This window comes from Xiphophorus hellerii, chromosome 8 (genome assembly GCF_003331165.1).
Source record: "Xiphophorus hellerii strain 12219 chromosome 8, Xiphophorus_hellerii-4.1, whole genome shotgun sequence".
In the NCBI taxonomy this organism is placed as follows: Eukaryota; Metazoa; Chordata; class Actinopteri; order Cyprinodontiformes; family Poeciliidae; genus Xiphophorus; species Xiphophorus hellerii.
Window position 1 is genome coordinate 12,368,072 of NC_045679.1, and position 19,862 is coordinate 12,387,933.

The 19,862-nt window shown below is 39.2% G+C and overlaps 1 protein-coding gene across 1 annotated transcript in view; it reads left to right on the forward strand.

The window, feature by feature from the left end:
• The window catches only part of LOC116725086 (transmembrane protein 132C), a 214,607-nt gene that overhangs the window by 167,504 nt on the left and 27,241 nt on the right, over positions 1-19,862 (forward strand). Inside the window, exon 5 of the mRNA XM_032570984.1 lies at positions 13,259-13,448. Within this exon, the coding sequence (XP_032426875.1) occupies positions 13,259-13,448 (190 nt within the window). The remainder of the gene's footprint in view (positions 1-13,258; positions 13,449-19,862) is intronic.

The window sequence follows — 19,862 nt, forward strand, 5'->3', positions numbered from 1 at the left end:
ATAGGAAGTTGGTCTCGCTTGCTTTAAAGTGCCAAGAGTTTTCAATGGCGGCAACGCCGTTCGTATACGTTTGCCTCTACATTCCACATATTTTGACCGAGCTGCATCAAACTTGGCCTGAGTGATCCTGGAGGCTTGCCCGTCGATCCTACGTCATCATATTATGACGTCATCTAAGCCCCGCCCCCTCGGAACAGGAAGTGCCGTTTTTTTCCTTGGAAAGCTCTGTTTATGACTCTCTTGACCTAATCAAGATGATTCGGATGATAAACTCTGTCAATGCTCACTGCTGGCTGAACCGTGTGGGCGTGGCCAAATGGCGAATATCAGTCCCTCGCCATATACATACGTTTGGCTCTAATTCACACATGGATCATCCGATTGGCGCCAAACTGGATATGTATGACCTTTGTTCTGCTCTAAAGAGCCCAACGGGTTTGAGATGTAATTTGGGGAAAATCCGCGACAGCTTCTGCAGCGGCTAGCGGGCGGCAGTGCTGGAAACTGCGGCAGAGCTTCTGCGGTGGGGAGCGGGCTGCGGCTCTGGAAAACGCGCGAGAGCTTCTGCGGTGGCCGGAACCCCCGCGGTGGCCAATAGGCCGGAGCGGCGCTTGCTGCGAGGGCCGCCCGAGGCTGCTCGCAGCTTTAATTAGGCCCGAGCAGCAAAGCGCTGCGAAGGCCTATTGTATCTGTGCTGTTTATTATTATTATTCTTATTATTCTTCCACCCAAATGAATTGCCTTTTTGGGGGCTTTATCATATTCAAAAACTCACCAAACTTGGCGGTCGCGACTAGAAAAATTCAAAATTTTGAATTTTAAGGTTGTCGCAAAAATCGCAAAAAAAATTGCTCAACGGCGGCAACTAGCAATTTTCTGTTGACACAATGGTATGAACGTACTTCATCGTAGAGACATGAAATTTGGTACACTTGTAGAGCTCACCAAAAGACTCAGAACTTACATTTAATGTTATTAGCCAACTATCACAGGAAGTCGGCCATTTTGTATTGAACGTCCATTTTTTTCCTCGATTTTGACGTTTACAGCCTTCGTATTTGATCGAACTCCTCCTAGGGATTTCGATTGATCGACTTCAAACTCGGTCAGTCTGATCATAAGGCATGTTTGATTTAAAGTTATCAAATTGGTGAGTTTTGGAGTATGTTGAAGGGGGGTTAGCAGGGGTCAAAGTTCACCTACTCGCCATGAAACACGAAACTCTTATATTTCCTATAAAAAAACACATAGAGGGACCAAACTTTCAGTGATTGATCGGCATCGGATGTCCTAAAATACCCTGTGGTGAAATGATGACATCACTTAAGCCACGCCCCCTGAGAACAGGAAGTGTCATGTTTTACTGTGAGCGGTCGCTCTCTTAGCCCTTTGACCTAATCAACATGAAACTGTGTCCAGAGACAGAAGACATGTTGGTGTGTTGAGGATTCCAACCCTGACTGGCTTTGACATAGCAGGTGGGCGTGGCGGCGTGGCGAAGTGACCTGTAACGCCGTTGCCATACGTTTGGCTCTGAATTCCACAATTTCGGGCCCAGCTGCTCCAAACTCACTAGGATGGATCCTTATCCACCCCCCGACAAGAATTCATAACAAAATTTGGTGGGCGTGGCCTAATTTCTCTATAGCGACCCCTAGAGTATTTTAAATGAACAGCCCCAAGCCATGCTTAAACCTAGAATTACGAAACTTGGTACACATGTGTATCTTGTCGGGACGTACAAAAAAGTCTCTTAGAGCCATGCTCTAAACCCAACAGGAAGTCGGCCATTTTAGATTGAATTTCATTTGACCTCGATTTTGACGTTCACAGCATTCGTATTTGATCGAACTCCTCCTAGGGATTTCGATTGATTGGCTTCAAACTCGGTCAGTCTGATCATAAGGCATGTCTGATTTAAAGTTATCAAATTGGTGACTGTCTGAGATTGCTGAAGGGGGGTTACCAGGGGTCAAAGTTCACCTACTCGCCATGAAACACGAAACTCTTATATATCCTGCACAGAAACTCACAGAGACACCAAATTTTCAGTGATTGATCGTCATCAGGTGGCCTACAATACCATATGGTCAAATGATGACATCACGTAGGCCACGCCCCCTGAGAACAGGAAGTGTCATGTTTTACTGTGAACGGTCGCTCTCTTAGCCCTTTGACCTAATCAACATGAACCTGTGTCCAGAGACAGAAGACATGTTGGTGTGTTGAGGTTTCCAACCCTGACCGGCTTTGAGATAGCAGCTGGGCGTGGCGGCGTGGCGAAGTGACCTGTAACGCCGATGCCATACTTTTGCTTCTAGATTCCACATGTTTCGATCGAGCTGCACCAAACTTGGCTTGAGTGATGCTGGTGTGATGTCTGAAAATTCTATGTCATCAGATTATGACGTCATCTAAGCCCCGCCCCCTCAGAACAGGAAGTGCTATTTTTTTCCTTGGAAACTTTCATCTATGGCTCTCTTGACCTAATCAAGGTGATTCTGTGTTGGATGACAGATAGGAAGTTGGTCTCGCTTGCTTTAAAGTGCCAAGAGTTTTCAATGGCGGCAACGCCGTTCGTATACGTTTGCCTCTACATTCCACATATTTTGACCGAGCTGCATCAAACTTGGCCTGAGTGATCCTGGAGGCTTGCCCGTCGATCCTACGTCATCACATTGTGACGTCATCTAAGCCCCGCCCCCTCGGAACCGGAAGTGCCTTTTTTTCCTTGGAAAGCTCTGTTTATGGCTCTCTTGACCTAATCAAGGTGATTCTGTGTTGGATGACAGATAGGAAGTTGGTCTCGCTTGCTTTAAAGTGCCAAGAGTTTTCAATGGCGGCAACGCCGTTCGTATACGTTTGCCTCTACATTCCACATATTTTGACCGAGCTGCATCAAACTTGGCCTGAGTGATCCTGGAGGCTTGCCCGTCGATCCTACGTCATCATATTATGACGTCATCTAAGCCCCGCCCCCTCGGAACAGGAAGTGCCGTTTTTTTCCTTGGAAAGCTCTGTTTATGGCTCTCTTGACCTAATCAAGATGATTCGGATGATAAACTCTGTCAATGCTCACTGCTGGCTGAACCGTGTGGGCGTGGCCAAATGGCGAATATCAGTCCCTCGCCATATACATACGTTTGGCTCTAATTCACACATGGATCATCCGATTGGCGCCAAACTGGATATGTATGACCTTTGTTCTGCTCTAAAGAGCCCAACGGGTTTGAGATGTAATTTGGGGAAAATGCGCGACAGCTTCTGCAGCGGCTAGCGGGCGGCAGTGCTGGAAACTGCGGCAGAGCTTCTGCGGTGGGGAGCGGGCTGCGGCTCTGGAAAACGCGCGAGAGCTTCTGCGGTGGCCGGAACCCCCGCGGTGGCCAATAGGCCGGAGCGGCGCTTGCTGCGAGGGCCGCCCGAGGCTGCTCGCAGCTTTAATTATTATTCTTATTATTCTTCCACCCAAATGAATTGCCTTTTTGGGGGCTTTATCATATTCAAAAACTCACCAAACTTGGCGGTCGCGACTAGAAAAATTCAAAATTTTGAATTTTAAGGTTGTCACAAAAATCGCAAAAAAAATTGCTCAACGGCAGCAACTAGCAATTTTCTGTTGACACAATGGTATGAACGTACTTCATCGTAGAGACATGAAATTTGGTACACTTGTAGAGCTCACCAAAAGACTCAGAACTTACATTTAATGTTATTACCCAACTATCACAGGAAGTCAGCCATTTTGTCTTGAACGTCCATTTTTTTCCTCGATTTTGACGTTTACAGCCTTCGTATTTGATCGAACTCCTCCTAGGGATTTCGATTGATCGGCTTCAAACTCGGTCAGTCTGATCATAAGGCATGTCTGATTTAAAGTTATCAAATTGGTGAGTTTTGGAGCATGTTGAAGGGGGGTTAGCAGGGGTCAAAGTTCACCTACTCGCCATGAAACACGAAACTCTTATATTTCCTATATAAAAACACATAGAGGGACCAAACTTTCACTGATTGATCGTCATCGGGTGTCCTAAAATACCCTGTGGTGAAATGATGACATCACTTAGGCCACGCCCCCTGAGAACAGGAAGTGTCATGTTTTACTGTGAACGGTCGCTATCTTAGCCCTTTGACCTAATCAACATGAAACTGTGTCCAGAGACAGAAGACATGTTGGTGTGTTGTGGATTCCAACCCCGACCGGCTGCGCTGAAGCAGGTGGGCGTGGCGGCGTTGCGAACGCCATCGAATTTCGTTTGGCTCTGAATTCCACAGTTTCGGGGTGAGCTGCTCCAAACTCACTAGGATGGATCCTTATCCATCCCCGAACAGGAATCCATAGCGATATTTGGTGGGCGTGGCCTAATTTTTCTATAGCGACCCCTAGAGTATTTTAAATGAACAGCCCCAAGCCATGCTTAAACCTAGAATTACGAAACTTGGTACACATGTGTATCTTGTCGGGACGTACAAAAAAGTCTCTTAGAGCCATGGTCGAAACCCAACAGGAAGTCGGCCATTTTAGATTGAAGTTCATTTGACCTCGATTTTGACGTTTACAGCCTTTGCATTTGATCGAACTCCTCCTAGGGATTTCGATTGATCGGCTTCAAACTCGGTCAGTCTGATCATAAGGCATGTCTGATTTAAAGTTATCAAATTGGTGACTGTATGAGCTTGCTGAAGGGGGGTTACCAGGGGTCAAAGTTCACCTACTCGCCATGAAACACGAAACTCTTATATATCCTGCACAGAAACTCACAGAGATACCAAACTTTAAATTATTAATCATCATTAGGTGTCCAAAAATACCCTGTGGTGAAATGATGACATCACTTAGGCCACGCCCCCTGAGAACAGGAAGTGTCATGTTTTACTGTGAACGGTCGCTATCTTAGCCCTTTGACATAATCAATATTAAACTGTGTCCAGAGACAGAAGACATGTTGGTGTGTTGTGGATTCAAGCCCTGACCGGCTGCGATGAAGCAGCTGGGTGTGGCGGCGTGGCGAAGTGACCTGTAACGCCGATGCCATACGTTTGCTTCTAGATTCCACATGTTTCGACCGAGCTGCACCAAACTTGGCCTGACTCATCCTGGTGTGATACCTGACAATGCTATGTCATCATATTATGACATCATCTAAACCCCGCCCCCTCAGAATGAATTAGAGAGATCTTCTGTGTAATTACATAATAAACAGTCCATGTTCGTTGTTTGTAGGGCAATGCTGCCCTCTGCTGCCCACTGAAATAGTTTCATTATTTCAGTAATTCGACACCAGAGGGCAGCATTGCCCTACGGAATGACAGTTCAATGTTGAATTAAAGAGGAAAAAATTAAATAATTTGTAATTCTAACACAAAAACTGACAGAGACACCAAACCTTCAGTTATTGATCATTATCTTGTGTCCAATAATATCCAATGGTTAAATGATGACATCACGTAGGCCACGCCCCCTGACAACAGGAAGTCTTGTATTTTACTGTGAACGGTCGACAGCTTCTGCACCAAACTTTGCACGAGTGACCCTGGTGGGATCCCTGACGACCCTGTGTCATCATATTATGACGTCATCTAAGCCCCGCCCCCTCAGAACAGGAAGTGTCTTTTTTTTCCTTGGAAAGCTCTGTTTATGGCTCTCTTGACCTAATCAAGGTAATTCGGATGATGAGCTCTGTCAATGCTCGCTTCTGGCTGAACCGTGTGGGCGTGGCCAAATGGCGAATATCAGTCCCTCGCCATATGCATACGTTTGGCTCTTATTCACGCATAGATCATCCGATTGGCGCCAAACTGGATATGTATGACCTTTGTTCACCTCTAAAGAGCCCAACGGGTTTGAAATGTAATTTGGGGAAAATGCGCGACAGCTTCTGCGGCGGCTAGCGGGCGGCGGTGCTGGAAACTGCGGCAGAGCTTCCGCGGTGGGGAGCGGGCTGCGGCTCTGGAAAACGCGCGAGAGCTTCTGCGGTGGCCGGAACCCCCGCGGTGGCCAATAGGCCGGAGCGGCGCTTGCTGCGAGGGCCGCCCGAGGCTGCTTGCAGCTTTAATTCTTTATTATTTTTACATCAGATTTTTATCTTTTCCAATGGCACTAGAGATGGTGTCTTACTTGTTCTCAAATCCTCACATTTAAATAATACAACATATTAGCTGGATATATGTGATTAATACATCCAACAGTCTCCCCCAGCATTGTTAGGTATAGTAAAGTAGATATTAGCTGTAAAAAACAGTAACATATGATAAAAATGACTTTGTTGGCAAAACAGCGTTAAAAGCATGTTTATGGCACATCTAAAATCTTCGCAGAATTTTTGGTGTATTTCTTGTATGGTTTTCAGAGACACTTTTTTGGAAGATAGATTTTAGTTCCTCTAGTTGTCCAGGTAAAATATTATTAAGCATCTATTGGATAATGTGTTTTTGTGACCAGGTAAAATTAGCGGCAAAGAAAATGTGCTGGAAAACTAGCCTAGGTTTATGAAAACAATTTGAAGGACCTCCAGCAAATCCAGACGGCAGCTGATCAAAGCCTCTTTTAAAGATCACACAAAATGTCTTGAAAGGGCTGTGCAAATGAAGAAATGCACAAGTTGTGAATTTGTTTATACCATGTAATTCCCATCTTCTGTGACTTCTTTAGCTTAAGCCTGTCAGGCTATCAGCCAACACTACAGAAAGTCACACCAACTCACTAGGTGTTGCCAAAGGTACCACATATGAGCACATGAATGCATTTACTACCTGACTCCTTTTTCAAATAGAGAATTTATACATTTTGTTTGCGTAAGTAAGATTTCACAGAGTACAGCCTTATTTGTTGTTTAAGAAATATGTTTGGAATAAAACCATGTTGCTTCCATCTTTGAAGAAAAATAGCTTCTGAGGTTTATTTAACACCTACAACACAAAAGCATGTCCAAAAGAAAGAGGCTCTCTGTTTTCATTTGCTGACTACAAAGTCTTCCTGATGAGTTTTTCCAGACAGTTCTCGCAAACAGCTTGAGGCGTGGTTGCTAAATAAAGTGACAGAACGTCAAACTCTGCATTCTACGTTTTTCCACCTGTATTTCAATTTGAAAAAAGAACATGTGGCTAATTCAGGCAACATCAACACAGGAGGTACCTCTTTATGCCTGAACAGATGGGCAGCAGGAGTTGCTCATCCGGCCTGTCATCACACCTCCTTTTTGTTTGAATGACTGCTGGTCTCACGCGTCAGGATTCAATTATGGCCAAGACAGCTGTGTCTACTGCGTGTCCGCACAATTTCTCCATCTGCTTATGTTTTATTTTTTCTAGCCAGCAGGTTGATCTCATCTTTCTTGGAATGCTTCTCCTCACAGGTGTCCTGGTCCACTTTTGCTCAAATATGGAGTGTAAACACACAGGCCACTGTGCACAATGGGTCACAAATACAAACATCCTGTTCAAAGCACATCAAACAAGAAAAAAAAAAAAACTTAATTTGTAGATGAATCTGCTCTAGAAATGATTCCTCACAAAAGATCTAATTGTTTTAAAGCAATAGATTCCATCCATCCATTCTCTTACACCTTTGTCCCTAGTGGGGCCAGGAAGGATGCTGCTCCAGTGAGACATTTCGGGCAAGAGGCGCGGTACACCCTGGACAGGTCGACTGTCCATCGCAGATTCCATTTATTTAATTTATCCCTTGAAAAAGTGTTCCAGTTCCTTGTACCTGTTCAACTATTGTCGTATTACAACATTTTAAAAAAAAAATGTTTTATTAGGTTTAGACTAACAGAAAGTGAACTGAAAGGGCACATGATTTTAACAATATTTTAGAAGAAAGTATCTTGTGCGTCTGGGAGCATCTGCATTCACTGTTTTTAAGGGGAAAGGTGTCCCAGTTTTCTGTGAGCCGTAAGGTGAAAGCTACAGAATGTGACTGTGTAGCCCTTTAAAAGGAGTACACTTATAAATACAAAGATAGGAGCGGCACTTACAAATCCCCTGAAAAATGTAAATATTTAACACATTATTAATGGCATGATGACGGTTCAAAATGTCTAATTTAAAGCGTTCTGATGACTTTTGTTAGATCAACTTTGTGTTTGTATGTTATTGAACATTGAAATACCAGTAAGACAAATTTATTTTTCACCAGGGTGCATTGCGTATCCCATGTTTGTTCTTCTTGAACAATCATAAAAGTTACTGCAGAAGACTTAATACATACTGAAACAACACATGCATTTTCGAGAACTGATCATGCTTTTTGTTTCATTTATCAGTGAATTAATTTAGTCATTTTTCAGAATTAAGTGCCAAGAAATAGTTATATAAATAACCATCAAATTTGGATTTAGTCTTTGATGTCTTTCTTGTTGTGACTCATCCATAACAGCCAGATTTTTAAATACAGACCAATAGTGTCCACATATTGTCCTCAAAAATATGTGTAGCTCTTCCAGAGTTACAGTTGACATTTTCGCTTTTTCTGTGATTAATCTCTCCTTCCTTAGGCTGTCATTTTAAGTGAACGACCACGCCTTGCTAGGTTTGCAGATGTTCCATTCTCTTGTCATTTTAAGTCGATAGATTGAGCCGTTTTCTGTGAGCTGTTCAAAGCCTGGAATATTGCTTTATAACCTGACCCTGTTTCAGATCTTTTCACAACACTATCTCTGACTTGTCTGCTGATCTCTTTGGTCTTCGAGAAGTTGGTTGTTCTCTAATGTACCCCAGCAAACTTCTGAAGCCCTCAGCTGTATTTGCACAGATTAGTGCACAGGCGAACCCTAATTACTATTTAGATGGCTTCTTAAGGGAACTGCTTGGACCGTATTTTACTTGTGGACCTCAGGTTAAATGTGGGTAAACACAAATGCACATAATTTTTTCATGTGTTCTGTTTTTCTTTTTGTTTTTTTTGTTTTTTTTCAATTTTCATTGGTCTGTCACATAAATACATTCACAAAGTACTGTAAGCATGCCAGTAAACAAAGACTCACACAAACATTTGCCGTCTATCTCTTGGTGATTATTCACTGTCATTTCACTTTTTTGAAACAGATTCATGCCTTTGATGTATTGTTATCAATTCTTACCAAATCACTGAAGAGCTTGAACAGAGCCCTCCTTCTTGGGTTTCCAGGAGAGACGGCAAACTTTTTTCTCTTATGTTGTCTTTCTGACATCCAAATATCCACAGAAGTGTTAACAGTGAAAAGAGAGAGAAAAAAAAAACCACATCAATTCCTGGTTAACTGGGTTGATGTGCTACTTAGCTCCACTTTTTATTTTTCTGTTTTTGAAAAAAGGAATTTCATTTGTCTTTTTTTTTTCCTGTGCTGCTGCTTTTCACCCAGAGTCCCTTTTGTTGTGACAAGGGTGTTTGAAATGTATCCTAAAAAATTGAAAACATGAGTATTTTTCTTTTGAACTGATTCTTTTACCTTTGTCTGTTTGTGCTTTCCTACTCAACAAATGACAAATAGACATAGCCTAAAAGTCTTTTCAAATTGTCATAACCGATTTTCCACCTCATTTTACCCCCAACACCTGTTGTCAAATCAGGGCATTGTTACTATTTGCCTGTTTTTGAGAGTGCAGACACTCATGAAATCGTCACAGACTTTTTGATTTTCTATCAGTTTCTGTTTCCACTTTTATCATCTGCCTCACTGGCCACTTTCTTCCTGTTACTCCTTAATGAGTTGATTGGGATAACAAAGGTCATAGTCATAAGAAAGTGTTTGAAATAGTATCTTAATTGCTCATAAAACAGGGCAAACAGCAGTTATCTTTTTAATGAGACCCAAAGAAGCAGTCTGACCTCTCCGGCCGATGTGCTTCAAGCATTCATCATCCCCGCCTCTCAGGACGGAGGAGTGAGAAGCAAAGAGAGTGTACTGCCCTCTATTGAGAGCAACAACTCACTGCAGGTCAGCAAGATAGGGTAAAGTGAGGTTGAAAACGAACCTCACTTTATAATGCCTCATATTATTGCCTCCTAATATGAAAGAAGACATTTTAGGAGAGAGAGACAATAATGTATTGTAGACTTCAGCACTAAAGCTCTTATTGTTTGCAGCTTCATTGTAAAGCTTGAATGCCTGTTGCAGATAATTGATTTGTCTGTAATTGCACACTAAAAGTGCAAATTACTACAGTCATTACTCCTGAGCTCAGCATGGGGTCAAGCTGTATAAAGTAGTGGAGCTTTGTATTGCTCTAAAATTCTTCTTCAGAAATATAATGAATCTATAAAAAGTGGTCGACTTGATGGATATAATTCAGTTCATAGCTTTTGTTGAGATATTTTTCTTACTTTTACTTTTAACAATATTATTTCTTGTTCTTTATATGATATCTACCCGTAGTTCCATTAATGTCCATATGCAATGCATGCAGAACTGTGTAAATGTGTACACAAATACATAAACAATCTCATTGTGACGGATTTGTCCATTCTGCGGTTTAAGATGTTTAGTCAACCAGTTGTTGCTAGCAGCCTAAAACGTATAATCTACCAGGTGCTTCATTGAGCACAGTGTTTTCTCACTGTTGCATCAATGTCAGATATAAATAAATACAAATTGATTCGCAAATTTGATTTTGATCTAGATTTTGTATAATCTCTACTGTCAAATTTAAATACACACTTAAGCCTTGACATGCACCCTGATGTTTGCTTAAAGTCTTCTAATAAGTTGCACTTCAAGCAAGTGCGCTTTTATAGCCACCAGAAAGGTTCTGACTACATTCTGGCTGAATAGTAGAGCAATTTTCTTTGCAGATTTATTAAATTTTATTGAAACTCTTCAGGTTTCTAACAAACATTAAATATTTAACAATTTCTCTCAAATTTTCAAGAGGAAGCCATTTCAAAAACTAGATGCTTGTTTTTTTTTTTCTCTCTGTCTTTAACTGTTCCCAAAACAGTTCTGTAGAAACACAGTTGTAAGCGAATCACTACACTTTGATCTAAACTGCCACATGAAATCAAATACGTAATCATCGACTATGAAGTCTGGCATTAACAGGAAATAGACAGAACACCACCACTTTGTGTCTCCTTTTGAAATATTTAGAAAAAAAAACACTTCAAAATAATAAAGCAATGAAATGTGCTTAGGGCCACAAGATCAAATGTAAAATACAGTATGGAAGTGGAGATGGCAAAACAATTGCTTTGAATTAAATATTTAGCTTTGGAAAATGATAAATGATTTATATTTATTTTAAATCTAGACAAAGCTTTCAAAACACTGTAACATTTGCCAATTTAGGTGGTGGCAGTAGCATGCTGTGGGGCGTTTCACCATCAATGGTGTATTGAAGTCAGACTAACTCCAGTTTAATTTGCCTCAGATCAACTGTGAGGTCACTAAACCCATGGATTTCCAGCAGGACTGTGTTTTAAAAAATAAATTTAAAACTGGCATAAGAAAGTGGAGAACAGAATAATATTAACTGTTTGATATTTATTCCAAACTTCCTAGGTCAATCCTATTAAAAATGTGTTATCGTTATTTAAAAGATTTGTATGTGTAAAATTTGTTGAAGAAGCTGGTTATATAACTGACCTACCCTGAAAAAAACAACATCCTTCCATCCATCCATCCATTATCCAACATGTTTATCCCTCTAAATAATATGAAATTCATGCACAAAATGTAGTGTATGTAAACTTCTCTCTGGAAATATATCTGTCCTAGATCCAAACCCCAAAAGTCAAAACACTGGTTTCCTTTTAGCGGTGATGTATGCCAACATCTTGTAGTTTTCACGGTCTGGTGAAGCCAAACATGACTGTGAACTGGTATCCTGTTGTGGGTTGTACCGTAATGCTCCCTGGAGAGCTTAGAGCCGAGATGATATACTACATTTTGAATGCACTCAAAAAAACAGTGGCTTTGATTAAGAGAGATATTTGAATTTATGCCAGTACATAAACTGACTGTGAATTGTGATGATTGCATGACCTCTCTTGAAAACTCTCAAAAAAACTAAGTCTTACAATCCTTAGTATGTCTAAAATCCCACCAATTTTTCCCTTGGTTCATTCGAACCAAAACTCTTTATTTCTGTTTCTTAACACATCAGTATCACCAATTATTTAAAGCATTTAAAGCTGAAACTGTAAAGCTTCTCTGACTGACCCAGAATTGCTGTTTCTGCCCTCCTCATCCACACTGATTTTCACTTTCTGTAAGTGTTCAACTCTTCCCTATTTATTAACAGCCCATCCTGAAAAATAAATAAATAAAATGCGCTTTGAAGTGAGGCTCTCATCGCAAGTGTGAACATACGGGAGAGCTGGAGGGAGACGTAAATACTGACTTACCCAAAATATGTTTAATGAAAAGCTTGGATCTCATCTCTGTCCAAATAATCCCCTCCTCTTGCTGAGTTTGATCGCTCTCCAGGTTTGTTCTAGTTGTTCCCTAAATTGCCCAAGCACTGTTCAGGATCATAATATAGTAAAAAGAAAAATACAGTTTGAATATATTTTCCCCTTTGTTCTTGAAAATTATACAATAGGTTTGAGTTGTTGTCTTTTCTGCCTTTTGAATGTATGAGTGCCATTTTAAGATCCCCAAGTATGAATAGTAATTTTTGAGACAGCGGGTATTGTTTGCATGCCACTGCTGGAGAAGGTACGCGAGTTTTGACATTGACACCTACGGAAAAGGCATTGGCTGAATCAAACAAAGCATTCAGCAAATCAAATATGGTTGCAGTATATTGTTCTGCATTCATTTTTTTTCTCCATTGTTTGTATCTACAACAGCAAATAGAAAATGATTTTCTTGGCCCGGGTGGTCTCAAGGAAAGATGTTCCATACTCTCCTGGAAAAAGATGATTGCTATTTTTTTGACAGCATGATGGTTTTGGATTTATTTGAGAGTGAATATCAATGACGAGATGATTATCTTTAAAACAGAATGTAGAGATTTGAATTTGAGGAAACATGCTGTTTTTGTCATAATATCAGAGAATGGTATAGATCGTGTCTCATAAAGTACACATACTCTTTTTAGTCTTAAAAAATTACCTCTAACAAGAACAATCTTACTCATCTTCCTTCTGAATTTATCCACCTTTTTTTTCCTCCATTGTCCTTTGCTTTATTCATGTTTACAATTTTAAAGACAGTCTTCCTCCTTCTCATCTTATTCCTCTGGTCCATGACTATTTCATGTCTTTCTTTGCTTTATTTCCTTTTCTTTTAGCTGAATTCACTCTGTGCCTCATTTCTGTTCTCCATGTCTTCCACAGAGTTGAAGCAGTGGGCTACCAGCGGGTTCTGCAGGTAGATCTGGAGGTGAACGGCTTGATGGTGACTCAGGGGAGCAGGGAGGTGACATGGCAGGTGGAATATCCACTCACCCGCACAGTGACCAGTGAGGTGCAGACCCTCATCCGTCTAGCACCGCAGGACCTAGGCGGGATTGTGCCACTGGCCATGGTAAGAAAGAAGTAGCTTTGCTGCTCAAGTTTGACACCCCTGTGCACACTCTATGCTCCTTTGTGGCCAATTTCAGACCACCTTAAACTTTGTTACCTGACTCTAACAAAAGCTTACCTGGGCAGTGGCCCAAATTGTTGGATGGAAAACAAAAACCAAATATATAGATTTTTTAACACAAAAAAATCACCAAAACAAAAGTTTATATCATTTCAGGTATTTGATACCCCAAGATATCAAATATTGGGATTTTAGATTGATGATTATGTCATAGCATTACTTTCTGTGGTGATGTTTTATTACATATTCTACCTGCATAAATATGCTTTATATACATAGTGTTATTTCTCTTTCTCTTTTCATCACCTTATTCTATTATCATTTTTCTACAGCACTTTGGTGCAATTTTAAACTTGTTTTTAAAAATGCTATATAAATAAATTTGACACTGACCTTTAGCCCAGCTTTATTAACCCTAAATGTGACATGAAAACAGTCTTTCTTCAAGAAGACTTTTAACTCTGTTTTGTATTTATTTATCTTCTTTCAGTTGACTTTTATAAACACTTTTTAGAGGTGATTAGGGACTTGGTAATGAGGCACTTTTACCCCCCATATCATTTTATCTGAAAACTTTGCTTTGTTAAAACTAAAACTGAGCGTATTAGGCACTGTGACTGCAGTTCTTTCATCACCATTCAGTCTTTTCAATACATGTTATTTTTAACACAACAGTGACTCTGATATGTTTGCTGGGGAAAGCAGTATAGAGCTTGCTGATTGAGAAGTTAATTAACATTGGATTTTTATCTTCTAAATGTTGATAAATATGCAAGTGGCATCATGAGACTAATTATGTTCTGATAATGAAATGTAAATACAATAAACTGTTGTATAGTTGTTTTTTCATTCCCAAATGAAAGACAAATCTCTGCAAAGATGAGATCAGAGTAGTTTTAAGTGTTTGATTCTTTGTTGTTAGTCACTGAAAAGTTTATCAAACCTGGGAACTTTCAGTTTTATCAATTTCAATTGTCTAATCAAGGTTTGTGTTTTCTAACTTGGATGTTTACAATGGGATCTTTATATTGGGATTGAAGTAGTGCCACAGGCTCTTATGAATGTACATATTACAAGTGTATTTGCAGCTGTAATCCATTGTGTTATAAAAAAAATGAGCATACATATCATCAAACAATATTATATATCAGACAAAAATAATCTTAGTAAACAACAACAGTTTTGAAATGATGATTTAATTTCTGAAGAGAAACATCTGTCCAGGGTTTTATTAATCATAGTCTTAAAACTCAACAATTGTTTGCAGCGTTAACTCTGCATGCATCAGAGCTAGAAGAAAATAGCATTTTGAGTACAAGTAAAAGGCAGACAACTCAGCATGTCAACAGATGTGTTTTGTAAGGCAACATTAGAAAAAATGTCAGGAAACTATTTTATGTTAGAGACCAGATTTTTATCTTTACTTTTTGTGCTAAGATAAATGACATCAATACCAAGTGTTTTATTATTCATCAAGTGCACTACACCACTAAAGGGCAAAAGTGCTTTCACAGTAACTCCTGCTTTTTAAGAGCAAAGCAATCACTACAAGAAAGCTAAGTCGAATTCACATAAACAGTTTGATTAGTTCAAATTTAACATCAGCATTCAACTTTGTAGACACATCTTTCATTCCTGGTACTCTGCAGTATTTGTCTGTGCCTACATGTGGTAGAAACCTGTGTTTAATCTAACTTTCATCTCCCTGTGATCCCTTCTGACCTGTACTCCCATGGAGGCGAGTACGCATTCACACTATAACTATAGCTGCCTGCTAAATGTGAAATCCAGAATCTGTAGTTTTCTTCTTTGTTGTTTAAGTTTGACAGCCCTAAAAATTGCACTCTGAGAAAACTGTGACAACTGTGTTAATGGCACCACAAGGGAAAGTGCAAGAATGATCACACAGACAGAAAAAACACACAAAAAAGTAAAGCACTTCAGAGAAGAAGGCAATCTTCAGTTTGGCATGTTTATAAAGTCTTTGTTGGGAATTTTCTACTGCGGGACAATTTCTAGTTTTGAGTCTCGGTTTATCTCGATTGGAATCATTCTTAAAAATGAATGCTTATAATTCCCTACTCAATTCTAGATGTTTAGCATAAAACAGTAAGTCTATCCATTTTCTACAGCTATTATGGTGTGGAGTATTTTTTGTGTCTATTTTGGTTCTAAACTTATAGTGCTTTTAAACTAAGTCACATAATTATAATTGGTGATGTTTCCACCACAAACATTGTTTATTTTTGGAGATTTAATCTAACAAATCAACACCAGGTGGCAAAAATGTCTAAATTACATGCATGCACATACTCACCAACTCCTAAGGAAAATTTAGTGAGACAAATTAACCTAATAGTTGTGTTTGGGGTTTGTAGGAGGAAGCTGGAATACCTGGAGTGAGCAAAAAAATGCAAAAAGATTTTTAAAAAAAAAGCAAACTCAATGCTGTACTGTATGAAAGTCCAGATAAATGACCATATTAATACAAGGTCTTTCAGTTTACCTTTAAAATGTCTGCTCTGTATCATAACAACAAATAATGTTTGTTTGTTTTTTTCTTTTTTTAAGTAAAATGTGTTTCCTTTGACATCTAAAAGAGAATGAAATAAAACTGCAACACTAAAATACATCAATTCCAACCTGAATTTAATACAGCAGATGGAGAGAGAAACCATGAAAGCTTTTCATTTACAATCTTAAAAGACAGTGGGAAGACCTGCCAGCAGAGTGTGTGCCACTTTTTACCGCATCCTCCCATGAATTTTTGATCCCCCTCTTGCCACGCTGTGCCTCTCTGTTCTCTCATTAGAAGAGACAGCCAGTGTGGCCCCCATAGCTCTTTACAGTACATCATTAGCATTTTATTCATAGCTTCTGAAACTAATTCTATTTCAAACCTTATATCGTTAGCCTTGTGCTTACTGTCCCTCAGTATTATAATGAAGGACATTAACACAAAGCTCTGCGTTAACTTTTCTGTGATCATATGTAAGCACGTTCTTCTAGAGTTATTTTATGTAGGCCAAATTGAGCTGCTTTTTCTTTTCTTACTGCATACAGGCGCCTGGCAGATGGCAGTATGCAGAGGAAACTAGGACTTAGAATTAATAAACAGCTGTGTTCTTGTTGTTTGGAGAAGAAATGTAAAGAAAGAGGAACCTCATATGTTTAATTTACACAGGTAGCTGTAAGTCTGTTTTATTCTTTACTCTTACAGTATTTACCATAAATATTAACATGTGAGCCTTTTGTCCACATTAAGTTGGAGCTGAGTTGGAGCAACAGTAAAATCAAAGCAGTGAGGGAAAGAAGCCCAGGAGATGAAATACTGTGCAGATGTGACTATTACATGGAAACCAGGTGAGTACCAATCAGCAAAATGACAGCTGAGTGGGGAGCAAGGGTAAGAAACTGAGAAGATTAGACTAACAACATCACAAAAACATGGAACAATTACAGTCATTAAATAACTATGATTAACCACTTATTTTTGGTTGAATTATATTAGTCACATGCAGACCTCACTACTGGCAGACCTGAGGAATCAAGATTGTGAAGGCCAGGCAATAACTTGAGACCGAATGCAAACCAAGACATTTATGGCGTTGTGACAAAGACTAAACTATTGAGAGCATTTTCAAGAGGACTGCTGAAATCATTCTATTATAGCTGTTACTGTAAAAGTTTAAAGATATTCTCCCCATTCTAAAGCTAACATTTACCTTGAACTAACTCATTGCACTATTTAAGCCATCTTTTTCAGTTAGGAACTTGTACGTAAGCAGACTCTAACAATATTATACTTATTCAGTAAAACTTGTGAAGCAGGTAAAAGCCAGACAACAAAACTCTGAAGAGCACACACATCCAGCTGAATATTAGTTAACTTAGCATTAGCTGTAGGCATAATGAGTGGAGGCGGAGAACTGTTTTTCTGTCTGCATATTATAAAAACAGAAAAAAACATCCATATGTTTGTAGTGGAAAAGGTTTTCATCCCTCATATCTTTTCATCCTCTGCACATACTGTGTAGACACAAATAAAAAATGTCTCTGGTTGCATTTAAGTGCACCCTGGAGTTTCACACTAAGTTGCAATAAAAAGTTGCATCTGTGTTCTTCACTGATCTTGTGATGAAAATCCAGAGTTCATCCAAAACTACAACAAGATCTTTGAAAATTTTGTCTTAAAACCATACTGGTCTTGAATGGTACAAGACTGATTAGAAGGTTGCTTAAATGTTATTCCTGGTTGGATTACTTGCAACTTGCATGCATTGGGAAACCAATCATCTCTCTATTTCAAAGAAAATAAACTCTCCTTGACGTTTTAAGCCTTATTTCTTGCAAGATAGTTGCTCGGATGCACATCAACAGCACACATTTGCTATGTTTCATTTTCCACACTCAGGGGTCGTGTCAGTCAGTTTTTTACACCCGATGTTCATTCTGTGATTTGTTTGTAGGTGTTTGTTACTGGCTTACCTTCCTTCAGTCTTACCCTCGCCCTGATAGTCTTGTTTGAGTTTTTCATTTGGTCAGCTAAGGGCCAGAGGCCAGAACAACAGAGCTCTCTGGTTTATTCTAAACAAACAGCCTAAAGAAACAGGAAAGAGGTCCACAGAATACAGACTGGTTTTACCAGGGACAGCTGATTTATCATGTATGGCTTTGGCATTTTTCCCTTCTAATGTTTGAGTGAGAATAGAACTGGAAGAGAACAGAGGCTTAATATTTAATCTCTTTAAATGTATTTAGAGCTCAGATTACACAATAACAAATCCCAACCGATTTGCCAGGCAAACAAGTTATAAATCAATATCTAATTAATGAGGAGAGTATAAATCACTGCAGGCTCTCATTTAAATCAATAGTGGTATTTCCTCCAAGTGATTATGGCAAAATGCCCCCAATCTGCCACCAACTGTTGATTTGCTGACACTGCAGCTACATATGCTGTGCCATAACAGAACATCAATTAACATGTTCACCTGAAAGAAAAAAAAAAGAAGAAAGAAGCAATGGACAAGTATTTGTGTATTTTGCCCTTTTGAATCACAAGTAAATCTGGACAATTAGCAAGATTATATCTTCAACAAAGTCTGATTTATTTTTACTTTCTGTTCCTCACCTCTAATATGATTTCAACTATCTGCATCCTACTGCATCTCATCTCTTATTGAACCATCTGAATGCTAAATAATTTGACTACTGTCCCTTTTTCCCCAAGCCATAACCATCCACATATTACATTGTGCAAAACCACTTTCCCCTGCTCCTCTCAAGCAGTCAGACAGGAAATGTGCAGAGAAGGGGGAAAGACAAGTATCTCAGTACATTTATTTTTAACTGAGCTGTTGATGTGCAATTCACACCCTATATATTTAACAACTCAAGATGTCTATGCATGCAGATAAATCAAAACAAATAAGTCCATAACTTAAGTCATGTATAATAAAATGGAATGGCACAAGAGATAATCATTCAAAATAACTTGCAGAACAGGTATACAAAGCAAGTAAAATCACTTAAATACGTTATTTTACATAAGCAACCCTATTATCCGTCAGTGCCAGTTAATGTTGGTGGGTTTAATCCTGATTTATGGCTTTTAGAAATAGATACCAAGGTATTGGACAACAAATATTTGATGATGGGTAAAGAAAAGGGGCTTGTCACTTGTCGTTGCTAAACAATACATCATAATCTGAACATAACTTTATATAATTTATCCATAAACCATCCACGACCAGGTGCTAAGATTCCTGACAGAGGAATAATAATAATAAAAAATAAATATATATATATAACAAAAGGCGTCAGAGAGTCAAAGACCAGCTAAATGTTTTATAATCCACAAGGGTGGCCTGTATGCTAGCTCACTTCACAAAACTACACTGCTAAAGAGAAAATCAAGTACATTTATTTTGCAGCACATCATTTGAACAAATTAGTAAAATATTGGGAGAACAGTGCAGACAGAAGAAAGGGCAAATTTGACTGGTTGTATACACCTTATTTGGAGGTGGAATGTTGGTGAATATCACTTCATAAACAATGAAGTGTAGATTTGGGAACATGTGGTATTTACAGACTTTATCTAATTGTTGAAAGAGGGAAAAGAAAAATATACCGGTATATTCTATTTAAGAATCTCACGATGAAACAAATCTGGATGTTGCAGCAGGAAAATAGACTTGAGTTGAATTTAATTGTAAAAGAACTATAGAAAGAATGATCACACTGTGCAAAGAAGGTCATCAGAACTTTCAGTATTTTAAGACATTTTGTGTTAAATAATGGGCCGAAATCACATCCAAGCTTATCCACATAGGAGATGGGTTGTAGTTT